Genomic DNA, 26,933 nt, shown 5'->3' with positions numbered 1-26,933 from the left:
TGCATTTATTGCTTCTAAGCGCTATTTTACAGTTTGTTTATTTATTGAATTAAGTTCTATTTTTTAAACCTGGTGTGGATTCAATTTGTGTAGTGTTTTCACTGTTTTACTGTTTGAAGTGTTGCACAAATACTTTACACATTGTCTCTTAAGTTAAGCCTGACTGCTCTGCAACAAACTAGCAGAGGGTGAGAACTGGTTAATTTAGGGTGTTTGTGACTTGCCCTCACTAGGATTGTGGTTCCTGCTTGGACAGGGGGCTTTCCTCTGCCAAACACAAACCCAATTTCTAACACGCACTGAGCTTTCTACTTATAATACTATTCTGTGATCTGCATGGTATACGTTCTTATTAGCAGGCACATTAACCCTCTGCACTACTTTATTTTGAGGGAAAACTGCCACTAAATGAATCCCTATCTCTCTACAGGAAGGACATAAATCACCAAAGATACCTTGATATTTTTATTGCTGCTTGAAAATTGCTGGTCATACAAGGAACACTTCAGCTTGTTCTTTCACACAAATACGATTTTCAAAACACAGCGCTCTCCGAGCTCAGTGCCAAGTGCAGTGGCAACTATCGCACCGCCCTAAAGTCGGCAATGGGAGTGGGCATGCAGGAATAAGAACATAATGACTGGGTACCTAGAAAGGAGGCAGCTGCCTGGTGCAGGAGAGGAGCAATAAAGTATTGACTATGTAAAGAGCAACTGTAGTTTTCAGAGCTGCTGAGCGTGCTAATGTCATGAACAGTAAATCAGTGGCCGGAGAGTAGAGCTGCCGGTTGTGCTGAAGTATTGAATGCAGGATGAGTAAATATCTTTTTCAGAAAAAAAAATGAAGGGATATGCAACGACAGGTTTTTATTTTCAGATGTAAAATGTTCTCCCGTGAAACACAATGGCGGTGTAGGGATACATCCAAGGCAGAAAGAGAAAGAAGATGCAATTAAAATACTCAAGAGCACAATCAATTATGTGATTTACAATGTACTAGCAAATCTCAGAAGTGTCCTCCTCAGCAATATAGTACAATGGCTAAAGGAGGCTGATCCAAAGACCATTATTTGTATATATTTTTGAAAAATGGATCACTGTGCTTAAAATAACTTAAGATTAAAAGTACATGCTGCACTTTCCTCATGTGTCCGGCGGGTTTCAGGTAACAATAAAAATGTCAAGATAATTGTCTAGTGGCAGTTTTGACACATCATAATGTAGCACAGAGGCTTACTCTGCCTGCTGAAAATAATCTGTACCATGTAGATCACAGAACTGAGTGTGAGTCAACTATGAATGGTGCTATAAAAAAATGTAATGTATGTCAGAGAGAGACTATGGAGAGATTAGGGGCACTGTTGAAGGGTGTTAGTTAGGGAATTAGCAGAGAAGGTCATTGGAGTGGCGCCAAAAAAGAATGTTGTACTCGGCTCCAGTGATGGATTAAACCCAGATCAGTTGACTGGGGGTGAGTGCTTGCAATGTTCAACACTCCGTCCATCATTTCCTTTGGTTTTTGCTTTGTTCGCCATAAATTGGCAGGGTATGCTCAGACGTGAGTCCCTTGCTCACTTTGCCACTGGATTCAAGCAAGCCTGGCTGAAGACGGCTGAAATGCCAGAAACCGGTCCTAGGAAGCTTGTTTCCGGTCCAGGGAAGACATGGCTTGGCAGTTCGGGCTGGACTGTTCCCATGAGGCCCAGGGTCAGACTGATTTGCATGTGGCCATGTCTGAACTGGGGTGGCAGAGTGGGCTAAAGAACAGTGATGGATTAAACCCAGATCAATTGACTGGGGGTGAGTTCTTGCAATGTTCAACACTCCGTCCATCATTTCCTTTGGTTTTTGCTTTGTTCGCCATAAGTTGGCAGGGTATGCTCAGACGTGAGTCCCTTGCTCACTTTGCCACTGGATTCAAGCAAGCCTGGCTGAAGACGGCTGAAATGCCAGAAACCGGTCCTAGGAAGCTTGTTTCCGGTCCAGGGAAGACATGGCTTGGCAGTTCGGGCTGGACTGTTCCCATGAGGCACAGGGTCAGACTGATTTGCATGTGGCCATGTCTGAACTGGGGTGGCAGAGTGGGCTAAAGAACAGTGATGGATTAAACCCAGATCAGTTGACTGGGGGTGAGTGCTTGCAATGTTCAACACTCCGTCCATCATTTCCTTTGGTTTTTGCTTTGTTCGCCATAAGTTGGCAGGGTATGCTCAGACGTGAGTCCCTTGCTCACTTTGCCACTGGATTCAAGCAAGCCTGGCTGAAGACGGCTGAAATGCCAGAAACCGGTCCTAGGAAGCTTGTTTCCGGTCCAGGGAAGACATGGCTTGGCAGTTCGGGCTGGACTGTTCCCATGAGGCACAGGGTCAGACTGATTTGCATGTGGCCATGTCTGAACTGGGGTGGCAGAGTGGGCTAAAGAACAGTGATGGATTAAACCCAGATCAGTTGACTGGGGGTGAGTGCTTGCAATGTTCAACACTCCGTCCATCATTTCCTTTGGTTTTTGCTTTGTTCGCCATAAGTTGGCAGGGTATGCTCAGACGTGAGTCCCTTGCTCACTTTGCCACTGGATTCAAGCAAGCCTGGCTGAAGACGGCTGAAATGCCAGAAACCGGTCCTAGGAAGCTTGTTTCCGGTCCAGGGAAGACATGGCTTGGCAGTTCGGGCTGGACTGTTCCCATGAGGCACAGGGTCAGACTGATTTGCATGTGGCCATGTCTGAACTGGGGTGGCAGAGTGGGCTAAAGAACAGTGATGGATTAAACCCAGATCAGTTGACTGGGGGTGAGTGCTTGCAATGTTCAACACGCCGTCCATCATTTCCTTTGGTTTTTGCTTTGTTCGCCATAAGTTGGCAGGGTATGCTCAGACGTGAGTCCCTTGCTCACTTTGCCACTGGATTCAAGCAAGCCTGGCTGAAGACGGCTGAAATGCCAGAAACCGGTCCTAGGAAGCTTGTTTCTGGTCCAGGGAAGACATGGCTTGGCAGTTCGGGCTGGACTGTTCCCATGAGGCACAGGGTCAGACTGATTTGCATGTGGCCATGTCTGAACTGGGGTGGCAGAGTGGGCTAAAGAACAGTGATGGATTAAACCCAGATCAGTTGACTGGGGGTGAGTGCTTGCAATGTTCAACACTCCGTCCATCATTTCCTTTGGTTTGTACTCGGCTCCACAGCACAAAAGCAGGCCCTGTGTGAGTCGATGTGTGTATGAGTGAAAGTCGGAGAGAGTGTAAGTGAAGGATTGAGTCAGGCTTAGTGAGAATGAGTGATAGGAAGAGTGACTATAAGCGACAATGAGTGAGAGAGAATGACAGTCATTATAACTGAAAATTGCTGTGTGTGAGACTGATTACATCAGAGTGAGACTGAGTGAGTCACAGGTTGAGTGAGTCCTAATGAGTAAGAGAATGAGGAGTGAGAATCAGTGAGACTAAATGAGTCAAAGTGAGACTGAGTGAGACCATGGGGGTGTGGGAGTAAGATTTAGTGAGTCAGAATGAGTGACTGAGAGTGAGTGAGACTGAGTGACTGAGTGTTAGACCTGGTACCATTGGTGTGAGTCATCCTTCCATTTTTTACTGATTGACTCCTCTGTTTTTGATATGTTTTGCTGGTTTAGATGCTTTGGGCACTGTGCCACTGCTATTCAGGGCCACAGTGCAAGTGGTCCCTATGTTAAATTGATGTATTGATTAGTGACTCCATGATTGGGTGATTTCATTTACTTGTCAGACCCTAGTACAGTGCACCATGTGTGCCCAGGGCTTGTAAATCAAATGCTGCTGGTGGGCTTGCAGCACCCACAGAAGCAGCCTGTAAAGTGTGTCTCAGGCCTGCCATTGCAGACCCTGTGTGTAGTCTAGTACTGCCATGTTGACTTGGTAAGTGCACCCCCTTGCCAGTCCCGAAACCTTCCCTTTTCTTCATATCAGACACCCCTAAGGTAGGCCCAAGGGCAGGGTGCATTGTAAGCATAAGATAGGACATGCCCTGGTGTGTGTGTGGCATGTCCTAATAGTGAATTACAGCCATTTTCGTTTTTTCACTATTGCAAGGCTACCAGTCCCCATAGGCCAGAATAGGCAGTTTGATTATAACACCTTATAATCCTAACTGACCCAGGGAACATGGTAGAAATTAGAGTTCAGTATGCCTGAACTCAAAATGATAAAATACATCTTTTAGTAAACTTGGTTTTAACATTCTGTGTTTGAAAATATCACTTTTAGAAAGTAGGTATTTTCTTACCTAACCATTCAGCCTGCCTCTGCTAGCTTGTGTATTCTGTTGCTGGTTTTGTGAGTGACAGGAGCTGGGAGATTCCAGGAGACAGGGTGAGTCAGCACAGGGCTGAATAGACCTATATGCATGTAGAGTGGTGGGAGGAGTAGCACCTGGGTCTGAATAGGGCTGTGCCTGCCTTTCACAATGCTGCCTCCACCCCCTGTGGTGGGTCTGATGTCCCTGGCCCACCCTGCCAAAAGAAAGAAGGAGTCCTGTAAACAAAGTGCTCCAGGACTGCACAGAACTGGTTTGGACTAGGTACAGGCCCCTCTGCCTTCAGAGGACAAAGAATTTAGTAGTATAAATATGGGGACCAAGACCCCAAGACTTGGAGAAGAACCAAGGAAGCTGTAGGAGTTGGACTGCCCCCCTGTCAGTGTGCTGTGTTGTTGGGTTGGCTTACAGTGGTGTCTTCAGTGCCAAGGAGAGGAGAAGAACTTTCATCATCTTGCAGAATATTACTCCAAGGGCTGGAACTTGTGCTTGCCTCCTGCTGAAGTCTCAGGGACAAAAGACTTCACAACCAGCTCCCCTCTGAATTTCTTTGCTGGGAATTCTGTTTGCAGAAGCCTGCGTGTCGCTGGGAGCTGGAAGCGCGACTCAATGAAGAAGAAGCGTGTCGCAGCTGTTGCCGTCGCATCGCCGGAGAAGTGTGTTGCCGCCGCAGAGGTCGCCGCCGCATCACCAGAGAAGCGTGCCTTCGTCAAAGCTGTTACCCGACGCATCACCCGGAGAAGTGTGTCTCCGCCGCAGAGGTCGCCGTCGCATCACCGGAGAAGCGTGTCGCAGGGCCTGTCGCGGTTTCCAAGTTACAGAGTTCGCTGCACGGCCACCCGGCATGCACGCATCGTCTTCACGTCGTTGCATCAAGGGCGCCATCTTATTGCATCGCACCGAATTGTCGCATCACATCGAGGCGCCATCTCGTCGCATCGTAACCGGAACGCAGAACGAGAATCAACGCATCACCTCCCCTCCGGTAAGGACCAAGACGCATCCCCTATTCTGAGCATTGAGGCGCGACGCATCGTCTCCCCCGAAGTAAAGAACCGATACATCCCCATCCCTGCCAAACTTTTGTTTGTTTTGCGTAACGCATCCATGTACTTTTGTGATAACTTTGTTGCATTTATCATCAACTTGAACTAAGTGACTTCTGCCACCTTTGAGTCTATTTTGAGTACAGTATTGTGGATTTTTGTCATTTGTGGTCTTGTGTTAAGTCTATATAGAGAATACTTATTTTTATAAAACCTGTGTGGTGTCCATCTGTAGTGTTTTCACTGTATTACTGTATGTGTTCACAAATGCTTAACACACTGCCTCTGAGATAAGCCTGTCTGCTTGTGCCAAGCTACCAAGGGGGTCAGCAGGGGTTATCCAGTAGTGTAATCCCCTTTCCCTGACTTAGATGCAAGGGTCCCTATTTGGTCAAAGGTACCTACCTCTGCCAACTAGAGACCCCCAGTTCTAACACTGAGAATTAGTGGGACTGAGTGGGACTGAATGAGTATGAGGGAGAGAGTGGATTGGAAGGGGTGGGACTGAGTGACTCGTGGGGAACGAGTGAGCTGTGGCAGATTCAGTGAGGATGAAGAACACTGAGTCAGAATGAGAGAGAGGGTGAGTGAAACTACATGAGAATGAGTGAGTCAGAAAGAGTGAGAATGGGTCGACCTGAGTGAGAATGAATCAACCTGATTGAGACTAAGTGTGACTGGGTGAGACAGAGTGAGATTGAGTGAGATTGAGTAAATCTGAATGAGTGAATCAGAGTGAGCCTGAGTGAGTCACAGTCTGAGTCTCAGTGAGACAGAGTAACTCAGAGGGCTAATCAGTGAGTGATTGAGTCAGAGTATGTGAGACTAGGTAAATCAGAGTGAGATTTAGTGAGTGAGTCTGAGTGCATTAGTGAGGCTGACTGAGAATGAGTGAGACAGACTTTGAATGAGTGGGGGAGAGCGAGTCAGAATGAATGAGAATGAGTGGGACTGAGTGAGACCAAGTGAGAATGAGTGAGTCAAAGTGAGAATGAGTGAATCAGCATGAGTGAGAATGAGATGGGCTGAATAAGAGTACATGAGAATGAATGACACTGAGTGGGTCAGAGTGAGAATGCGTGACACTGTGTCAGCCAGTGAGACCGAGTGAGATTGAGTCAGAGAAAGTAAAATTAAGTGGAAGTGCAAATGAGAGTAAGTAAACGAGACTGAGTGAGAATAAGAGAGAATAAAATTGAATGAAGCATGCGTGAGAGACTTTGAATGAACCCTCCTAAAAGAAATCAGGCATGCTTCCTGTAATTTGAGCTAAATATTATGCCCTAACACTTTTAAAGGGCACCAGCCACCATTGTTAATGCAAGTTCATGCACATGGTTGGTGGGATGAGTAAATAGTCTAGAGGGAGTTAGTTTCTGTTAGACTGCAGGATTTTGTTTTCTAAGAAGGAGAGGTTGTGATCCATTGGGTGAGAAGTGGGCAGTTTTCAGAAAAATAATAGAAAGTAAGGTAGACATGCAAAAGAGTAGGCTGAAAGGCATACAGAGGGTGGTAGAAGGAGGCTTTTGGGATAGCAGTCAACCTGAGGATGTAAAAACGGTATAAGGATAGATGGTTGCCACTTGTGGACAGATGCTATATGTTGCAACATCTTTGTTATTTTGCTTTGCTGCTGACGATGGTGTTGAAACTTTGTAGATTGATCTATAACACTAATAGCAAAGATTATGCTTATTTTTTTAAACGTTGTACGCAGTTCTTTCTAATGTGAAATACTGTGTTATGTGGGAAGTTCTGTTAATTGATTCATTTGTTTTGACAAGTAAGATTTGGAAGATTGAACCATATATGCAATTAGTAGGGGTCACTTTGTTACTTACTGGTTCTCATCAGATCCTAGTAAGGAGTAGGCCTGGGCAGAACTTGCGAAAGTTAACTCGACGGAATTCTGCGGAGACACAAAAAAACTCAGCAAGATTCCGTGAACAGGCAGCAAAGGCACGTCGCGATGCTCGCTCTGTAATTTAGCAGCGGGAGCACATTCCATGCTGAAAAAAATGCGGGAACGGCACCACGTTGTGTTCCAGAGAGTGCAGCTTCTAAAGTTGAATTCGCTGCTGCTTAAGTACATTTTATACTCGAGCAGCAGATTCCTGACCACGAACAGTCGCGACCGGTTGCATTGGAGAAATTTCGCCAGGTGCACAACTAGTGGCCAAAAATCATGCCAGGGGACGCCAAATCTCATTCGCACTTGCCAACTTACTGTTTACGAGCTGCACACAAAAACAAGCATTGGCATAGCCAATAGGTCTTGCTTTTGGGACCTTATAAGTATTTAGTTATGCAGCACAATATCCTTGGTGCAACAACATCAACTATTGCATGGCTAAACACTTATAAGGTCCCAAAGGCAAGACCTATTGGCTATGCCAATGCTTGTTGTAAAAAGCAGTGAAGACTCTTCATCTCCTCCCAACTCTGCAGTGACCGGATGAGAGTGATCCAGAATCCTGGCGGGGGCAGTGTCACCAGCCTGCTGCCTGCCAAACCCAGGAGAATGATGACAGCGAAGGAGAGCCACAGGCCACAGATGTCACATGTAACCCCATTTCTTAAGATCCATAAAAAGTCGGCATATCACACAACGTAATAAAAAAAAAAACAATTATAAAAACAATGTCACCCTCTTAGCTTTCAAAGCAAGAACTCTAAAACGTGTAGAGGAACTGACTTACTTCTTTTACTGTATTTATAAAGTATTTTATGTAACGCTCGCCCTTTACCTAGTTTTTTATCATTTCCTTTTCTAAGGTACTTTCACCCACATGTATTTCAGTGCAGTTGCATGATTGCATCTTGCCACACATTTCAAGCTGGAAAAAGGAGCATGGATGGGATTAGAGGACGCGGCGTGACTCATTCCGGCTAGGCCAGTGTGCGTGCTGCTGCATTCATCCGAGAAGGGAGGGGCCAGCAACCCTTTGTCTGCTTCGAGTTCATGCAAGTACACGACCCAGGAGAGGGGACAGCCCTTCACCTACTGGTTTTGCCATCTTTCCTTCACACACAGAAAGGAGAAATGTTGCCAGTGATTAAACTCATACACACAGTTTTGGCAAACATTTAATCTGATTTATTGCGGAGGGACATGCAAGAATATGTGCATTGTCACGAGCTAGATTGTATCTATATCATTGACACAACAATCTAGGGGAATTCTCCACTGGCGTTTATTTTTCAGTTCACATAGCTTCACTAATGTTAATGCAACTTTACACCAACATTTGCAACACCCGACAAAGTGAAAAATCACATTTTGCATCAATGAATCAGTCCAATTGCCAACGCAAAAAGTGCACCGGTGCCAGTGCGATCTATTTAATCTGGAAATATAAGCGATTTATGTGAATTGACTCCTGGGGCTGACAGCACCGAGCAGCCTATGTTCTTTCGAACATGAACCAATCCGATTGTGTGCAGCTCATATGTACACAGAAAAAAACAGCATAGAGAATGTGCTTTTGTTTCTATACCCTCGCATCGTTCCTTTGTCTGTATACAGAGCATGTTCGCACGGTTCTGTAATATCGTAATCCTCCTATCTGGTCAACATGAGCTTTTAGGAGAAAATGGTGTAGTTTAGAAGAGATGAGTAAGTGGGTGAGCAACTGAGTAGATGGGTGGATATGTCGGTGGATGATGGATGTTTAGATAAATACTTGGATAAGTGAGAGGGTGGATGATGTCTGGGTGAGTACTTAGATGGATATTTGGATGGATGTCTGGGTGAGTATTTGGATGAATGGATGGATGAATGAGTGGAAGGGTGTTTTGAATAATTAGGTAGGTGACGCATGGGTGGGTTAGTGCTTGGATGGGTGGCTTGGTTAGATGCTTGGATGGATGAATGATTGAATGGAGTGTCCTTTGATGAACGGATTAGGTATGGATGGAGAAACATAGGGGAAAAAAGCTTTCAAAATGTAAGTAACTTATTGGACGGTTGGTCAGAACTGGACACATTTCATATTATAAACGTTGAGGCCAAATTGTATATTAATCTGTGTGAATAATTGTGTTATTGTAAACGCGTGTTTGCGTGTTGTGCTTTTTGTAAAGCAACAGAGACAGCAATAAACAAGACAGCAAAAGTGAAAGCAGGGGTGCGCGCGTGGCGGCAAACACGCGAGTGGTGCGCGCGCAGCAGCGGAAAAAGTGAAAGCTCCAGATGGCACCTCGGGCGCTGAAAACTGCCGGCTGCTCACATGAATGCAAGCGCTAGGCCGTGTGGCAGCACTTTTAAAAGCCCTAACTAAATGTCTCTCCGAGCAGCGCATGCGCTGGCTCTAGCGAGACCTACAAAATACTGGGACTCGAACCTAGGGGCCCAGGTTCGTGATCAGCAATGCTGATCACTAGTCCACATCACCTCTTGAAGGAACATAAACCTTTTGCCAGGCCAAAACCTTCCTTTTTAATACATATATGAGACCCCTAGAGTAGGCCCAGGACGGCTCAGCAGACAGAGTGCAGTGTATTTGAAGACTTCTACATGTACATTTAAGTTTTACATGTCCTGGTAGTGAAAAACGCAAAGTTGCTTTTCACTACTGCAAGGCCTCCCTCTTCCATGAGATTACATTGGAGTTACCATATTACATTTAAAAAGCTGTAAAATGTAATACTGCTCGCACCTCAAGTCCTGTATACGAGAAATAGAGTCACTTACGCCAGGCTTAGAAACACTATGGAAACTGCTATTAGGCATAGGCAGAGCCACATGTGGTGCAACTGGCAAGGCGCTGTTGGAGACGAAGTCTCAGGAAGACACATACCCAATTTCCATATTCTTCTGATTTACCCAGAACAATATAAAGGGTGCCCCCCCACGGAGCAGCTTGGGAGGGCCTCAGAGACTGGGGGTTAGCGGGGTGACAAGACGTGATGACTTATACAACAGTGGGGAGCTCATGCCCTTCGAAGACTTTAGAGAGGGGTATGATCTGCCCCAGAGGATCTTCCTATTACATGCAGGGATTGCAGCGGCGAATCATGTGCCCTGGGGACCAGGGACAGCTGAACCTCCACATCACACAATTTTCTGCTACGTGGGCACAGGGGGTGGCAGAGTTAAGACAGCCCCATGCCTATACAGAGCCCTGAGCAGGGACATGCTAAAACCCTGACCACAGGATTTGAATGTTCCACTGGAAGGCAAACCATACGACAATATATTGATAGGGATCCCCAGGACCTCGAGAAACGTCTGTTTCTGACTCATCAACATTTTCATATTGCATAGGGCATACCTCACTTCAGGGCGGATTAATACATTTTTCCGGAGAGACGATGCAAAATGCCCGAGATGTGGAGAGGTGGGACCGGAACTCCTGCACATGCTGTGGACGTGTCAAGAACTGCAGAATTACTGGAAAGCAATCTCTGCCACCATTGGGGAGTTAATAGAGTACCCAGTCCCAAGTACCCCGGCACATTGTCTCCTGGGGCTATCGTCTACATAACTCCAAGTTGTGGGTCACAAGCAGGTTTCAAGACCTAGGTTTGATTATAGCTAAGCGTGTGGTTACACGGCACTGGAAATCTCCTGTAAGGCCTAGAATTGCAACGTGGAATACCGAACTAGAGAAATGGGGGGCCTGTGAGGGGTGGGTACTCCTTAGAAATGCCAAAAGAGGCATTGGCTCACTGGAGCGGGCCAGGGCTTGGGAGGCTCTGGTCAATAACTTAAAGGAGCCGGACCCAGCATCGGCGGAGATATCCCCATAGAGGGGCTCCCCACAGAGAAGCCCAGAACACCAGGGCAGGGGAGGAGAAGATGCAGTACATAATTGAGGTAGCAGTGCTTGACCGCTTTCCTAGGTCGACAGGGGAGGGCGGGAGCCCAGAGAACACAAGTAGAGGGCGGCGGGGCTAGAAGCAAATGTATAGTATTTTCATAAAGTGTGGCTGGCAGAGATCTCTGACGGGGGTGGGAGGATGGGATTTGGGAAATTAGGGTAGTTAGGGGTTCATTGCACTATTACTGCAATCACACTCACCCCTCATATGTTGAATAGACTCAAGAAATTGAAGAATGTGTATAGTACAAGGTTGATATTGGAAATGTAATGGAAATGTGATGAATACTCCATGTTTTTCAGAAACCACAATAAAATATGTGGTTTTTTTAATATAATACTGCTCGAACTCAACTGTGCCTCAACATGTGTGGGACAGTCAATACACTATTTTTAATACATGTCAGGCATCCCTATGAATGGCCTCCTGAGCAGAGGAGGCAGGGTGCATTATATTGAAGGTGAGAACATATAAGGGTAAGCCTCTATGTCTCTATAGTGGCGTTCTCCATTGGAAACTACCAGAAGTGTTAGTGGTCAATAGGATAACATGCGCTGCCACACACGCATTCTCGAGGTTGGCAGGTCCATTATCGCACCACTTAATATGTCATGTTTTGTATCAAACAACATTTCTTCTTACCGTCGACAAAAATCTTCTGTCATGGGTGATGTGGCATGCATCCAGGTGGCAACCTTAGAGGCTGCCCACCTGGTTGCCCCAGCTTCTCTGTGCTCTGGCTGGCAAACCCGCACTTCCAGTGTTTGCTGCTGCCAAGACAGGATTCTGACCACGTGCTAGACAGTGTGATCACACTCAGGAGTCAGGTACAAAGGCTTGGGCAGGAAGGCGGTCACACCTCCGTCCCCCCAAGCAAGCTAGTGAAGCAGCACATCAGGGGGGTGAGCCTTAAAGGCTGCACCGCCTTCATTATACATTTGGGCTGATTCCCAGAGGAGGAAACAGCCTTCCCTCACCCCAGGCACATCTGCACCCACACTGTCGGAAAATTAGATAGTTAAGGAGGTGTAAACCCCCAGAAGGATAGCAACACCTCCAGGGTGAGCATCCTGATCTGTACACTAAAAATAGATTTCTTCCATCTTTAAAAGTGGCAAAATAGAGGGCTAGATTTCTGCCATCTTTAGAAGTGGCAAAATAGAGGGTTCTGGGTAGGGAAGGTGACCCACACTCCTGGATGTGGTCACCTCAGGGGAGGACTAGCTGCAGGGACTGGCTGCCCAGTGGCTACTAGCTCCCACATCTCTGACTTCCCTAGGACTAGGATTTAAGGGACCCCGCTGACAACAGAACCTCAGTTCTGAACAACCTGCATCAAAGGAGACAGAAGTAGAGACCCGTGACAACAAGACTTGCACAAAGCAAAAGAGGGAAACCCTGCATCTGTGGCAACACTCTTGGAACGGCTTGATCGAGACTCATCCTAGGCTACTTGCTGGTTCCCTCAGACAGAGGGACCCATGTGGAAGCCTGGAGCACCTTCAGACTCTCCAGGACAAGTGGCACTAGTCACTGCACACTGCATGTAAAACAACGCTCCAGATCCGAAGAATCGCTGACCATCAGGCCCTCCGAAGGATTGCCCACATCCAGATGGTTTAGCGCATTGTGAGAACCGTAGTCCTGCCTTCCACGAAGTTACAGGCAGCTATGGCGTTCACCTGGACCATCAGAAGCAGAAGTTACTTTCTGTTCTACTTACCGCTGCAAAGGCTTTTTGGCCGCAAGTCCAGCAACCGATCCCTTTACTCGGCGCTGGATCAAGAAGGAACTCCATCCAACCTTCAACTGACGTCAGCAACAATTTGCATTGTTATCTTTTTGCATCGTTATCCCCGTCAGTAACGTTTCAGAAGTAAAAGCAGCTCTTCCATGGCTGCCCTTCAGCACCGGGGCAGCCAGACAACCCTGCCTCTGGGCTTCACAGGCCAGGTAAAATTGAACTGACTGTCATGGCTTGGTCCTAGCACCCACATCACCTTTACCCTGGAAGGGTACAACGCAACTCGACCTGCAAGTGACCATTGTTACTAGCGGTTTTCCCCATTGACCGTAATGTTAAATTGTCACTGTATTATTTTGAATTGATTTTCTTTTACTTCTAAAAACTATAACTCTAGTTGTATGTATGCTATTCCATTAGTTTTGGCACGGGGAGATTAAGTGATTTGCCCAGAATCACAGGATGTGGACGCGACTCCGAGGCTCGAACCTAGGTTTCCAGCACCAACAGCCCTGCCAAGTACCACGCATCAGGCGTTAGACTAGCGCATTTCAGTGTGGTGATACGCATCACCGCAATGAAATGCAAAGTAACGTATTTATAGTGCCTCCTCAGCTGTATGGAGTGCTCTTTACCACTGTGTGAGAAGAGTGAGCAAGGTAGTGGCAGCACGCAGTCTGTTCTACTTGGGGCAAGCTTGGGGGCTGGCTTAGCAGAGCTTCTTGTGGCTGGGCTACAATGTAACCTATTCACCCCACACCAGCGCAGCATTTGCACTGACGGATACCAAAGGGAATGATGGACGGAGCGCTTGAGCAAATCAAACACTCACCCCAGTCATCTGATCTGGGTTTAATCCATCATCATTCTTTAGCTCACTCCACCACCCCAGTTCAGACATGGCCATATGCAAATCAGTCTGACCCAGTGCCTCATGGGAACAGTCCAGCCCGAACTGCCAAGCCATGTCTTCCCTGGACCGGAAACAAGCATCCTGGGACCGGTTTCGGGTTCATGACCCCCATCAGCCAAGCTATCTTGAATCCAGTGGCAAAGTGAGCAAGGGACTCACGTCCGGGCATACCCTGCCAACTTAGGGAGAACAAAGCGATACCAAAGGAGATGATGGACGGAGCGCTTGAGCAATTCAAACACTCACCCCCAGTCAACTGATCTGGGTTTAATCCATCATCATTCTTTAGCTCACTGCACCACCCCAGTTCAGACATGGCCATATGCAAATCAGTCTGACCCTGTGCCTCATGGGAACAGTCCAGCCCGAACTGCCAAGCCATGTCTTCCCTGGACCGGAAAGAAGCATCCTGGGACCAGTTTCGGGTTTATAACCCTCATCAGCCAGGCTATCTTGAATCCAGTGGCAAAGTGAGCAAGGGACCCACGTCTGGGCATACCCTGCCAACTTAGGGCGAACAAAGCGATACCAAAGGGGGTGATGGACGGAGCGCTTGAGCAAATCAAACACTGACCCCAGTCAACTGATCTGGGTTTAATCGTTCATCATTCTTTAGAATTAGCACGGACATCAGGAGAGTCAGTTTTGAATTTGTCTAATAAGAAGGCAACAACAGACTTGTGTCAATCAGAACCTCACCTGTAGGCGGGCTGCGCGAGAGCAGGCACTGCAGTGCATACATTTTAAACTGCGCAGGCAGCTCCTGCCACTGCTCACATTATGGCTTAACCCCTTCAGTGCCACGCCCTTTCCCCGCCCTGTGCCGGGCGTTACATTAGCGGGCGGGGTTCATGACGAGATAGTCTCGTCATGGGCACAGCGCAACCGTGCTCCATGACGAGACTATCTCGTCATGGGCACTGAAGAGGTTAATGGTACTCCTGTTTTTGGACTCCACTCGCCGGAGTGGTGCCTCAACTGAGCCTACACTGCTGTCAGGCAGTGCACAGCCATTATGCCGTAGTGAGTGGAGTCCTGGCCCGTCCGAGGCTGTAAAAGGAGGATTCTATCTTGAAAATGATGGTCCTTGAACGAAGGTTAGCTTTGAAGACCTTTATTACATTTAAGACATGGAGAAAGAAAAACCCACAACCGTTCATCCTGATGTTCTCGCTGCAACTGTGAAACTGGCAGAAGCACGAGAACTCCAGAATGAATGGCGTATCAAATAACAATAGCGCACGAGGGCAGGCGCGTGGAACTGACAAGTTGTCCTTAAAGAAATAAGGACAACTTGTGACTATAACATCACCCTCTTTTTTTTGACAGAAAAGAAAAGGAGCATTATTAGCAAGCACTGGGAAAGTCAAATTTAACAAAACGCACAGAGCAGACAAAGGCAATGAAGAGAGAACAGAAATGAGTATTGGAACAGAAGTTGCATATGATGAAAATAATAGTCTATGAAAATTAATGGAGAAAGGCAGGAAAGACAGCAGGAAAGATAAATACAAACACCTCATGCACCTTTCTCACAAAAGATAAGCACCCACTCCCTCACACAATTAAATAAAACAACAACCTAAGTACAAACATAATGAGAGCTGGCCAGGCTAACAAGAGTGAAGTACAGGTTTGAGACAAGCAGTTGATAAAGTGGAATGATGAAATAAGTACAGGAAGATGTGAAAGAGTGGAGGACAGGTGCAGATATAAAAGTTACATGGAACGGTAATTGTAAGTGACGAATCCACGGAGAGGTGGAACGGTCAAGCTACTTTTAAATAGTAGAATACACTGTAAGTGACTAATCTATAGAAAGTGGAATGGTCAAACTACTTGTAAAATGTAGAATCATTCTAAGTGATGAATCCACGTAAAGTGGAACGGTCAAACAACTTGTACCCCATGAAACAATATGTAAAATGCGCAAGTGTGGTTGTACTACATGAAACAATGTGAAAAATGCGCAGATGTGGTGTAAAGTACCTCTGAAGTGTGAACATGGCACACTGAACAAAGCAAAATGTACATGTTAAGTACCTATGAAGTGTGAACATGGCACACTGAACAAAGCAAAATGTACATGTGAAGTACCTATGAAGTGTGGACATGGCTCACTGAAGAAAGCAAAATGGACATGTGAAGTACCTATGAAGTGTGGACATGGCACACTGAACAAAGCAAAATGTACATGTGAAGTACCTATGAAGTGTGGACATGGCACACTGAAGAAAGCAAAATGGACATGTGAAGTACCTATGAAGTGTGGACATGGCACACTGAACAAAGCAAAATGTACATGTGAAGTACCTATGAAGTGTGAACATGGCACACTGAACAAAGCAAATGTAAAATACCTATGAAGTGTGGACATGGCACACTGAACAAAGCAAAATGTACATGTGAAGTACCTATGAAGTGTGGACATGGCACACTGAACAAAGCAAATGTAAAGTACCTATGAAGTGTGGACATGGCACACTGAACTTATTGTATATGAAAAATGTAAAAACTGCAATATTTACGTAGGTGTGGCATTTGGCATATAATGCCAGACAGTATAATGTAACACCGTAGAACTACACCAATTGCAAGCTGGATGTAAAGGTGTGACAATTAATCACACGGCAGCAGGAACAAACTGAGCATGCAAATCATGAAATTACTTATTTCAAATATAAACGTGAAGATATCAGGAAATACTTTTGTTTTTTTTGGTTTAAAACATAACTGCTAAGAATATCAGTCCCATGGAGAATACTCAAACACTTTACCCGGCCAGGGCCGGGGAAAGTCCATTGTTGCAGCTGGCTGGCTTATTCCTGGGGCTCGCAAAGACAAGTACGTGTCACTTTCTCAAGTGAGTGTGCAGCGTCTGCCTCAGTCTCTCCTTTGAGAGTAGAAACAAGGTAAAACACAGGAACTTGCCGTGAATTACCATGCTGTAGAGGAGGCTTCGTCAATCGCTCAGGAGTAGGCCAGACACCTAATTTGATCCTGCTCCACTTGCAGTCAGTGCACCTACGAAGAGACCTGTAACCGAGCGCCGCCCTGCGCGCCCATCCTCTCGCTGTGCCTGAAGGGGAGGATGACACACCCTTCCTCGTCCCTTTCATGCCCACAGCAGGGGAACTGCGAGGACAGAGCCACCCCTGCTGCCAGGCTGAGGCAGGGAGCAGGAGGCCTAATCCCGGAAAAGGTCACCTTTATTCATTTACTAAGTGAAAATAACTTTATTCTGAACGTCGTGCATGCACAGTAGGAGCATATTTTACAAGTTACAGCAAACGTGTGACACTTCAATCAATGTCTTATGACACTTTGAAACTTTTTGCTCCATAGTTCCAGTGGTCGAAGTGGGGGGGGACGGCAGGGCACGGCGTGCCCCTACTTCTTCATTTCCAGCGATTCCGTTCCCCTACTTTTTTATTTTCAAAATGCGTACCGGGACGCAAGAAATCACCATCGCCTATAAAGCTCGACGTTCGAGCATGGGCGTAGGAAGTGTGGGGGACGCGGGGTACAAGGGTGGGGGGGGGACGAGGGGACAAAGGAATTTCCCCTCATCCTTCTGTTATCGCAGGGCCATTAGCACGCGAAAGCGCTACCTAATGGCCCTGCACTTGACCTGCCTGGAGTCAGAGGCCATCCGCCCTCTGCCTTTTGTTATGCTGCAGGAAGGCTCAGCCGTTCTGGGAAGAGCAGAGAACGGAGAAAAAATAAACGCTGCCTCTTTTCCTTCATGGCAAGGACCGTGTCCACTACTCCTGATCTGCCTCTGGCGGCTGCCCTCCTCTCTTTAATCCTACATCTCTTTCTGTCTCGCTCCTGCTTACGTGCTGATTTCAAGAGGCAGCTCTTAAGGTACTCTCTCTTGCCTCTCCTTTTCTTTATTTGTTCCCCTGTGAAATTGATCCAAAAAAGGATGAACACTTTGGCTGTAAATGTCCTCATTTTCTGACCGTTTTCTATTGAAAAGAAAAACCTCGGAATGGAGAGAAAAATAGTTAAATACCTAAATAAAGCAATACAGAGTGGACAGCAGACAGGCCAGACTGTTATTTACACCCACACACATTAGCGCCACTTTACAGAGTTTGCCAGTGAAAGCGCTACTTTCTTTTTATCTTCATTCTTTGAACAACATTGTTTTCCCTGGGTGGGTAAGTGCGCCATTCCTAAAGGGACTGCAATACCTGGTTGATGGGTAGAGTGGAAACGTTTAATATGATCGTTTTCAACTTTTTAATTATTTTAGCTTATAAAATGCGGCTCTGTGTTTGGGGATGTGGTCTTTTTTAAACCAAACTGCATACATTTTGAAAGGATATAAGCAATGGACATTGAAAGGGGTCCCTTCCTGGTCCTGTAGCCATGTCTTGAACTTTTCAGGCAAAATCACTTACTGATTTCTGAATAATGAGTTTAAAACCGTTAAGGTAACCATGTTTTTTTCTGATTACAGTTCACATGTTTTGCTTATTCTTGCATTCCCTATGAGTGTTTGCTTTTTCCAGGGTGTTATTCATTTTTTTTCAGGCAGCATTTTACTGTTGTCTAGTGCATAATTTGAATTTAGTCGCAGCACAATTGAGTTGTGCTGAAGGCAGTGCGAGTTTCTCTCAGTGGGGCAGTATGGTGTTCAGTGTGGGAGAGAATGTGGCACTCTGGCCAGAGCTGCTGAATTTGGAACTGGAGAACCATGTTCAGACCTTCATGACCAGTTCACCATACCACACTCCTGACGGGACTTATTCCGATGCTACACCTTAGAAGGCCCGATAGACCTTAGAAGCCCAGGTGTCTTAGCACCCGCAGGTGGACCTGTCCACCACAATCCATACTGCAGTTCACTTCCAGTCTTACGGGCAGGCATATGAAGAAGCACATCCTAGATCGACAGTGAATCTGTCACTGAGGTCACAAGACCCTTGAGGCCAGTCCACCTCACTCATTGGTACCTCCATTGGCCTTTTTCCAGCACTAGCAGTACAACTTGCCAGGGGTTGGCAATGTAGGATTTGCATGCACACCAAACTTAGGGGGTGATTATAATGGCAGTGGGACCACGTCGGTGGCGGTCCCACCGCCATTGGTGACTGCATCACAGTCCGCCATATTACAATGGCGGGTGGTTACCTGGCGGTCGGAAAGACCAACCACCACGCACCCGACGGGCTTCTTGAGCCCGCCGGTGTGGTGGAGAGGCTCGTGGTTCCTACAATGCTGGTGGTGCCTACCATGCACCGCAGCAGGGATTACGATGTCCCTTACCCGCCAGCTTATCAATGGCGGTTCACCTGCCATGGAAATGCTGGCGAAAGGGACATTGGGGGCCCGTAGCAGGACCCTTTACCCCTGGCCCCCAGACATGGGTCCTGGGGGGCATCTATGATGCCCCACAACATATCACTGCACCATGTGGCAGGCACCGATATATTTAACATGTTCCTTTTTTTTTACTTTGCAGCGGATAATGCAGCCAGCAGCACCTGCTGCAATGTAAAAGATATGCACTGCGAACACCGTAGTGGCAGTCGCATTGTAATGCCTATCGTGGGGCCTCCACCTTGAAGACCAGCGGTCCCATTCCCCGATTCGATGGCGGTGGTACTGAAGTCCGCCTGCCATCGTAGTCAGCCCCTAAGTTTGCATTTTATGAATATGATTCAGCGGGAAATAAATTGATGTTTGCAATTTAATTGACTTTGGTTGGCCTCTTATCTATGAGATTTCCCTGTTGAATGTGCCCTTACATTATACATTTTCGGTTGTATGAATTGATTGCATACTACACTCTCCTACAGGTATTAACTTTAGTGTCATTAGGAGTGTCTGGGACCAATTGTTTTCTTAGGAATTGTTTTCTTTACTAACCATTGCAAAGGGCCCTAAACTTCACAGCAACACAAGTCACATTTCTTTTAGTAATTTGGGATCCGTTTGAGCTACAAAATTGTTTTGGAGGAAATCGTTAGATTATGCAGCAGATGATGTATTATGTGGCAAATATGATACAGCCATAGTTAAGTGGAAAATATTTTTCCACTTAATTTTGCCCCAACATTGTAGTTGATCAATTTGTAAGTTCCCCAAACCCAAAAGTCGAGTTTGGGCACAATTTGCATTTTAAAAGCAGCCCTATAACACAGGGCTACTTTTAAACTGACCTCAGGCTTCAGCAGTGCACACATGCTAGCGCAGAAAGGGCTGCTGGCCTCTAAACTGCCATGCCTTATTATATTCTAGGGACTTAAAAGTAGTTCTAATCCCCCTGCCCTATTATGTACTAGGGCCTTATAGGAGAGGTCATGCCAATCATAGGGGTACCCTAACCCATAGTGCACCCTAGTGTATGTAGGTGTTTTCACTGTATTTTTAAGTGCCTCTTTCAGAATAGCACTGGCTGTTTAGGCAGAGGCCAGGGCCAGTCAGTCAGGTACCACCAGTACCAGTCAGCAAAAAGTTGGGGAGTGCCCAGGGCGGCTTTGCAACACTAGAGAAACACAAACTCAGAATGTAAAACAAAACACCATGGTTGGGGGCTTCTCTTCAATAATCAGAATTGATTTCTATCCTAATTAACCCATTTTCCAACATTAGGATAGGGAAAGACTGGGGAAAAATCATAACGTTCTAATCTATACATTGAAGTTTTTATGCAGCTCTTTGATGACGGTTAATAGCTCACTGTTCAATGTTAGGATTTTAACTTATAAACTTCAAATACCAAAAGAATATCTCAGACAAAAGCAGTAACTCACTGACCTTTTGAATTAAAACTTTCACTAGACAAGCCTTCGATCTCTCTCAAAAAAAGAACATTAATCACCAAAGTTATCTTCACATTTTTATTGTTGCCTGAAAATTGCTGGAGACCAGAAATGCAGCAGCAGGTACTTTTCAAACCATAATGCACTTGCAAACACGACGCCCCCACCCTAAGTCAGCGGCCTTTGTTTGCTTTGTGCATTAAGATGCAAGATTCATATATATGTTTTTTTAAACATTTGGTCTCATTACTATATGAATGTAAATAACAATAAAGCATACATGCAAACTGTGACTACATGCCTGCTTTTCTCAATATTTCACTTCGAAAGTATGCAATTGTATTTGTGTAACGGGTGATTTGTATAGGGTCACTGGAAACTGCACAAAGTTGTCCCTGTCCCCCCCAGAATTTTAGTGTCTCCTACGCCCCTGCGTTCGAGGACGGGCGGCAGAGAAGTAACAGGACTCTGTCTTTTTCTTGTTACCCAGAGAAGCAAAATACAGTGTCCGCTTCTGCTCTGTAGCTTCAGCTGCCTTCCCCCCTCCCCCCAACTCTTTCCCTCTTCCCTCTATTTCTGTCTAGCAGTTCTTCTCTTACAGAAAACCGAGATTTCAAGACAGGGTTTTCACTCTCTTTCCTCTCCTTTCTTTTATTTCGTTCCCTGTGAAATGGATCCAAAAAAGAAAATAATTTTTGCTGGAAATGTCCAGCATCTGGAATAAAAGGTTAAAAATAGGAAAAATAACTAAGTAAAGTAAGACAGACTGGTAGCCAGAGGCGCTACTAGAGCCAAATTTCGGGGGGGGGGGGCTTAATCTTTAAGCAATAGGCAGAGTGGAGCTGCAGGGGCTCCTGGAGGGGTGAAACAACAGCAAGGCCTCATTAACATGCAAATGGTCTTTAAAAGACCTGTGAAGTGCTCGGGTGCGGCTGTGTGTGTGCCAATGGGCTGCTGGTAGCAATCAGGTAAGCCTAATTAGAGGTAAAGTTGCCTTCACAGGGACCCACCAGTCGACGGACTAGGGATCGCGAAGGGACCTCGAGAGAAAACACAAAGGGCCAGCTCAAGGAACACTCATGGAGTGTAGGCGGGCAATCTTCAGTGCAAATGCTGCTCGGGGTCAGCGCTATAAATAATCCAAAGCTTAGCTGCAGGAGTTGTTGGAAAGCGGATGCTTCTGCAAAGTGACGTGGTGTCCAGGGGTTCGGTTTGCACAGTCGCCACGAGGGATACGGGCCTCAGACTTGCTGTGGGCACTGTTCGACCTCTAAGACCACGGAAACCCACCTCCTATGTTACAAAATTCTTCGGAGTCTGGCGGGAGCTTCGGAGCTGCAAACCGTTCAGATCTGTTTTGGTGCCTGCCTTGCAGGGGAGTAACTCCATTACTCCAAGGGAGATTCTTTACTTATCTAGTTCAATGTAGATCGTTGAAGTTCCAGGATTCAGTATCAGAGTTTCGTCCAGGTGTAATCTAAAGTCCTGGAGCCAGGGGTTCCTTTCTTATACCCAAGGAAGGGGTGGGACAAACTCTAGGGACCCACCTATGAGAGGGTCAGTAAAGAGGGGTGGCTACACCCATTTCCTTTGTCCAGTTTCGCGCCATTGCAGGGGCTGGACTATGTACAGGGACACCAAATGTGCCCCCAGTGCTGAACTTCAAAGCACTCTTGGAGTGCACCCACCCAGCCCCAATACACTAAAGTCTTTCTGGGAGGTGGTGACACCTCCCTGTGACAGGAAACCTATTGTCCAGGCCTCCCCTGCCGGAGTTTCGTCCAGCAACAGGAGGGCAGACTCATGTCTGTGGCTGGAAGCATCCATTTTGTGATGCCAGGGCTCTGTTAGCTGGTGCCGGGTATACCGGTACTGTCATGTCTCTCCCTCTAGAAGGGTGGGATCATACTCTCACACCAGTTACTGGTGTGGGGGTATGATTCCAAAGTGTTTGACACCAAATACCACATGTTTCCGTGCAGCCATTCCAAAGTTAGCATTTACCGTTTGGTTATAATGCACTTAAGAGTGTATGGTTTGGCAGCATCACAAACAACCCCAGAATAAAGGTTCTGAAGGCTGCTGAGGGGCTCTGCTCATGCATGGGCACCCTCTCACATAAAACCCAGCACCCTGCCTTCAGGATTGGTAATGCCTGCCATAGGGGTGACTGATAGGTTTGTATGTGCAGTGATATGGAGAGATATAGTGAACCTATATCTCAGTAAGGGGTGCATGCACCACCTTACCCAGGCTGCAGTAGCAGACCTGTGGTGTCATTTTGGAAGGCTTCCCAGGGGTGACACAATACATGCTGCAGCCCCTGGTAGGCCTATGGGGGTGCCTATGCCCTTGGTACATAGTATACCATATACTAGGGACTTATAAGGGTACCCCAGAATCCAATCTGGAGTTTACCTATAGTACTTGTAATCAATTTAAGGGAGAAAGCAGATAGGCTGGGGTCCTGAATAGCAGGATCCCAGGCAGACTAAGTCAAAAACCAGCAAAACACCAGGAAAAAAGTGGGGCAACCATGTAGTCAGATTCCACCTTCCTACACAGATCACAAAGTGCACATAATGTAAATAGGTCAGTGGGCTACTGCTTTTGTCAGAGAGCTCCTTTTGTTACTTGCAGTTTAGAAGTTAAAATCCTAACATACAACAGTGAGCTATTAACTTTCATCTAAGAGCTGCATACAACCTGCAAGGTATAAATTAGAGCGTTATGTTTCCCCCCCCCCCCCCAGTCTTTGATTATCCTAATGTTGCAAAAAGTGTTCTTTTGGACAGAAATCAATTCTGATTATTAAAGAGTACCCCCAACCATGGTATTAAGTTTTAAAATTCTGAGTTTATGTTTCTCCAGACCAATCACTATTAAACTATACCGCCTAGTAGTATGGTTGTCATGTGACTCCTACACCTTGTAGTCCTTAGTCTTATGTAACATTTTCTATACAGTGATTTACACACATATTGATTGTCTCTGAGTAATGTGTGTGATGTAAAGTGCTCTGACACCCTACACTGGTATGAGTGGCGCTGTAAATCAAATTAAATGCATCTGAGAGAGAGTGTGGTTATGGAGACTTGAGGGGCACTGTTAAAGGGTGGTAGTGAGGGAATCCATGACAGAGGTGGTCATTAGAGGGTAATAACAAACATTAATGCACAGGGCACCGCCAGTGCCCTTGAGGCCAGTCTGCCTCACCCATAGTTAGCTCCATTGGCCTTGTTTCAGAAGTAGTAGCTGCAACTCACTAGGGATTGGCAATGCAGAATTTGGCACGCACACCAAACTAAGTTCGCAAACTTCACAGTCTCTCTGCTTCATTCACAAGCACTTTAAACATGTGCTGCTTGCTGTGGGGCCACTGGAATTAAATATGCAGCAAAGGAGGACACAATTATGCCACAGTGTTGACTAAATTATGCATTTAAAAAAAGGCTGCAGCGTAATGCAGTATATTTTCTGATATTTTATTATTTTGACGTGTACACATGCTAACAGTCTTTGGAAAGATTTTGCCTTATTAGCACCAGTGTAACATACAAATGCAACAGTGAGAAAGATGATCAGTCAACCTTTGCAATAAGCCATCCACTCCGCAGCAAAACAAGTCACATTTTTTGTTAACTTTTGATACATTTGAGCTATAAACAATTTATTAGTTTAAATGATCAGATCTTGCATTAGGAGGCAAATATGGCAGAGCCAGAGTTATATAGAAAACATTTGCAAACTAGGATATTTTGCCATTCATGTTTGAACGGCTGTTGTGGAAAAAGGGAGAAGTGCTGATGATAAACACCATGGCTCTGCGACATATGGCTTGTGCTTCCACATTTTATCGTATTTGGGACATTCTGTGATTAGAAGCATATCCCACTTTGTGAATGTGTTTTACTGTCAATAACTCATTATAACCTTATATAATCATGTGTATCCATTGGTTGATTAAACTGGGCAGTGAAATGCCATACAAATACTAAAAATTGGGATATTTGCGCATTCTGGCCACACCTCTGGCTCCGCCCACTGAGCCAATCCTTGGGTTATTCCCGCCCTCTGATTCTCCGCCCACAGTTCCCCTACTTTTTTTCCCCCACTTCGACCACTGCACTGCATAGTTCATGATGCCCTTCATTCAGCCCATGCTGACTTTTATAGGGAATATAACATCGTATTCACGATTGTAGTTTTGCTTTTGATACTGTATGCTGGCTACAAACCTAATACACGCTGAAACTACGTTTCTGATAAATAGCTTCAAGGCTCCATGATGACGATCTATGGAATAAACATATTTATTTATGCCTTGAATGAAAGGTGTATCGCTCGCATCTCACAACCATGTTTGATGCACTGCAGGGCAAAATGGCCAACAAAAGTTGATTACCGGGTAGGACAAATTACATGCAAATTTATTTTTTCGACTGGCCCAAAATTAACGCGTGCTTTTAATGTGAGGGAGGGTTTGGTTACTGGATGTGACTTGATTTTGTTGACCTACTAAAGAGAGCAATAAATGGAAAGTTTTTGAGGCTTTTAATAGAATGGTACGACACGTCGTTTTTTGCTGCTCACATGGGTGTAGTTTCATATTTATGTTTCCCTTGCCTTCATTGCTTGATTTTTGCTCACGATGTGAGGACAGAGACATTTGAGAGGGGGGTATAGAGAGGTGTGCCCTGCAGCAAGCCACGCCCACGTATGTTTCATTTCATAACAACATTACGTGGCACTGCTGTCACCCGAAGAAACCAACATGTAGTAATTAATGGACGTTGTTGCACGAATCCCGGAGATTCCCAACAAGTTTCGGGTACCTACCAGGGGGTCTTTCGGGCAGGATGGGGCTCCAGACCAACATGCTGTCCGTCAGTTGTACGTCGCAGCTCTGCTTGCCGACAGAAAATATCCCGCGAAGCAGAACCCGCGGACCCCCGCCACTGTCCTCCCTGCCGGCTGCAGCCCGGGGTCCGCCCCGGAGCACTGCCGAAGAAGCATTCCATCCACAACTTGTCTTCTTCTCATGCGCCTCAGTACCTTCTTCTGTGCTTATTTCCCAGGCCTGGATCTTCCCGCTGCGTGCAGGGGTGTGCACTGTCCTGCCAGACATTTTTAGGGGGGCGAGAAAGTTTTTGCATAGATGCGCGCGGCCTCGGTTGCTAGAGTAACGGGTGTTGCATGCTCCTCAGGGCTAGACTTCCTCGAGTGGGCGGGGCTTTCGCTTTGCCAACCGCCATATTGGTGCTTCGTAGTTGTATGGGAGGAGACTGTTACTAGAGGCACGTAACGAAGCATCTTTGCATTTTCCTTCGAGCTTCAGCTTTTGTATTTTATGTTTATTTAACACCTGCGTGTTTACTAATAATCTGCTTGTGTTGGTTCTCTACTCCGGATTCCACATCAAGGTTAATTTTTTTAAATACATTTTAAGACATCCACTAATTTGAAATAGCTGAAAACCAATTCAAGTATATCGTGAACATTGTAGATGCAGTCGTACAGAGGAGTTAAGAAGTTGAAAAATAACATTTTGAAATAAATGCACGCTTGCCAACGTTTAGGCACACCTACAAGGGAAGTTTAGGGCAAACATTTGAGAATTCATTTCGTATTGGTGAGGTGGAAACTGTTTTAAGCTAGAGAAATCAAAATGGCACAATTCCTTTATTGGAAAAACTGTGAGTCCGCTTCCTAAATTCGTAGCATTTACATACATGCACTAAGATGCCCACACTACAGAAAACAGTGAGACTGCATTTGCTTCTGAAAATCGGCTAGAGATGTGCATGACTATCAAGTCACAACTGACCTTGTGTTTGCAGAGTTTGTGTCCCTCCTACGTCTGAACCAGAGGCAAGTGACTGCACGCAACCACAGTTCTTTCTCTCTGGGGGCCTAACAGACTGGGAGAGTGTAATGTAAAGTTGCTTCTCACAGTAGGAGGGCAGGTGCTACCCAAGGACACACTGGAGACAGGTGGTAAGGTTGTGGAAACCTTTATTCAACTATATATACACTTTACCGAGAGAGCGCCGGGCTACACGCTCCGTTCGCTGCTCTCGCGCCGCGCTGACTCACGCGCATGCGCAGTAGCGTCCGGTCCGGCCGCTACGCGCGTTCCTACCCCCTGACGTAGTGCGCGTCAACTAGACCGCAACACTACATATCTCCCCCTTTTATACCACACAACACTCTAAGCCTAGTCTGGTGGTCAGTCCATTTCATAGTCTCTGAACCTGGCTGGTCTCACCACAGCACGCCCAACCCGGGTGTGTCTTACCGGGGTGGTATGTCCTTCTTGACCTCCTTCTGCGACCGAGCTCCCTCTT

The 26,933-nt window shown here is 46.2% G+C and overlaps 1 protein-coding gene across 2 annotated transcripts in view; it reads right to left on the bottom strand.

The window, feature by feature from the left end:
* The window catches only part of CERKL (CERK like autophagy regulator), a 261,424-nt gene extending 235,620 nt beyond the window's left edge, over window positions 1-25,804 (bottom strand). For both annotated transcript variants that reach the window (XM_085645188.1, XM_085645189.1), the window contains exon 1: window positions 25,426-25,804. In XM_085645188.1, the coding sequence (XP_085501314.1) occupies window positions 25,426-25,714 (289 nt within the window). In that variant the 5' untranslated portion in view covers window positions 25,715-25,804. The remainder of the gene's footprint in view (window positions 1-25,425) is intronic.
* Between the last annotated feature and the right edge of the window lie 1,129 nt (window positions 25,805-26,933).

Source organism: Triturus cristatus, chromosome 3_1 (assembly GCF_964204655.1).
Source record: "Triturus cristatus chromosome 3_1, aTriCri1.1, whole genome shotgun sequence".
In the NCBI taxonomy this organism is placed as follows: Eukaryota; Metazoa; Chordata; class Amphibia; order Caudata; family Salamandridae; genus Triturus; species Triturus cristatus.
The sequence above is the reverse complement of the archived record's forward strand: the minus strand, read 5'-3'. Positions and strand labels throughout refer to the sequence as shown.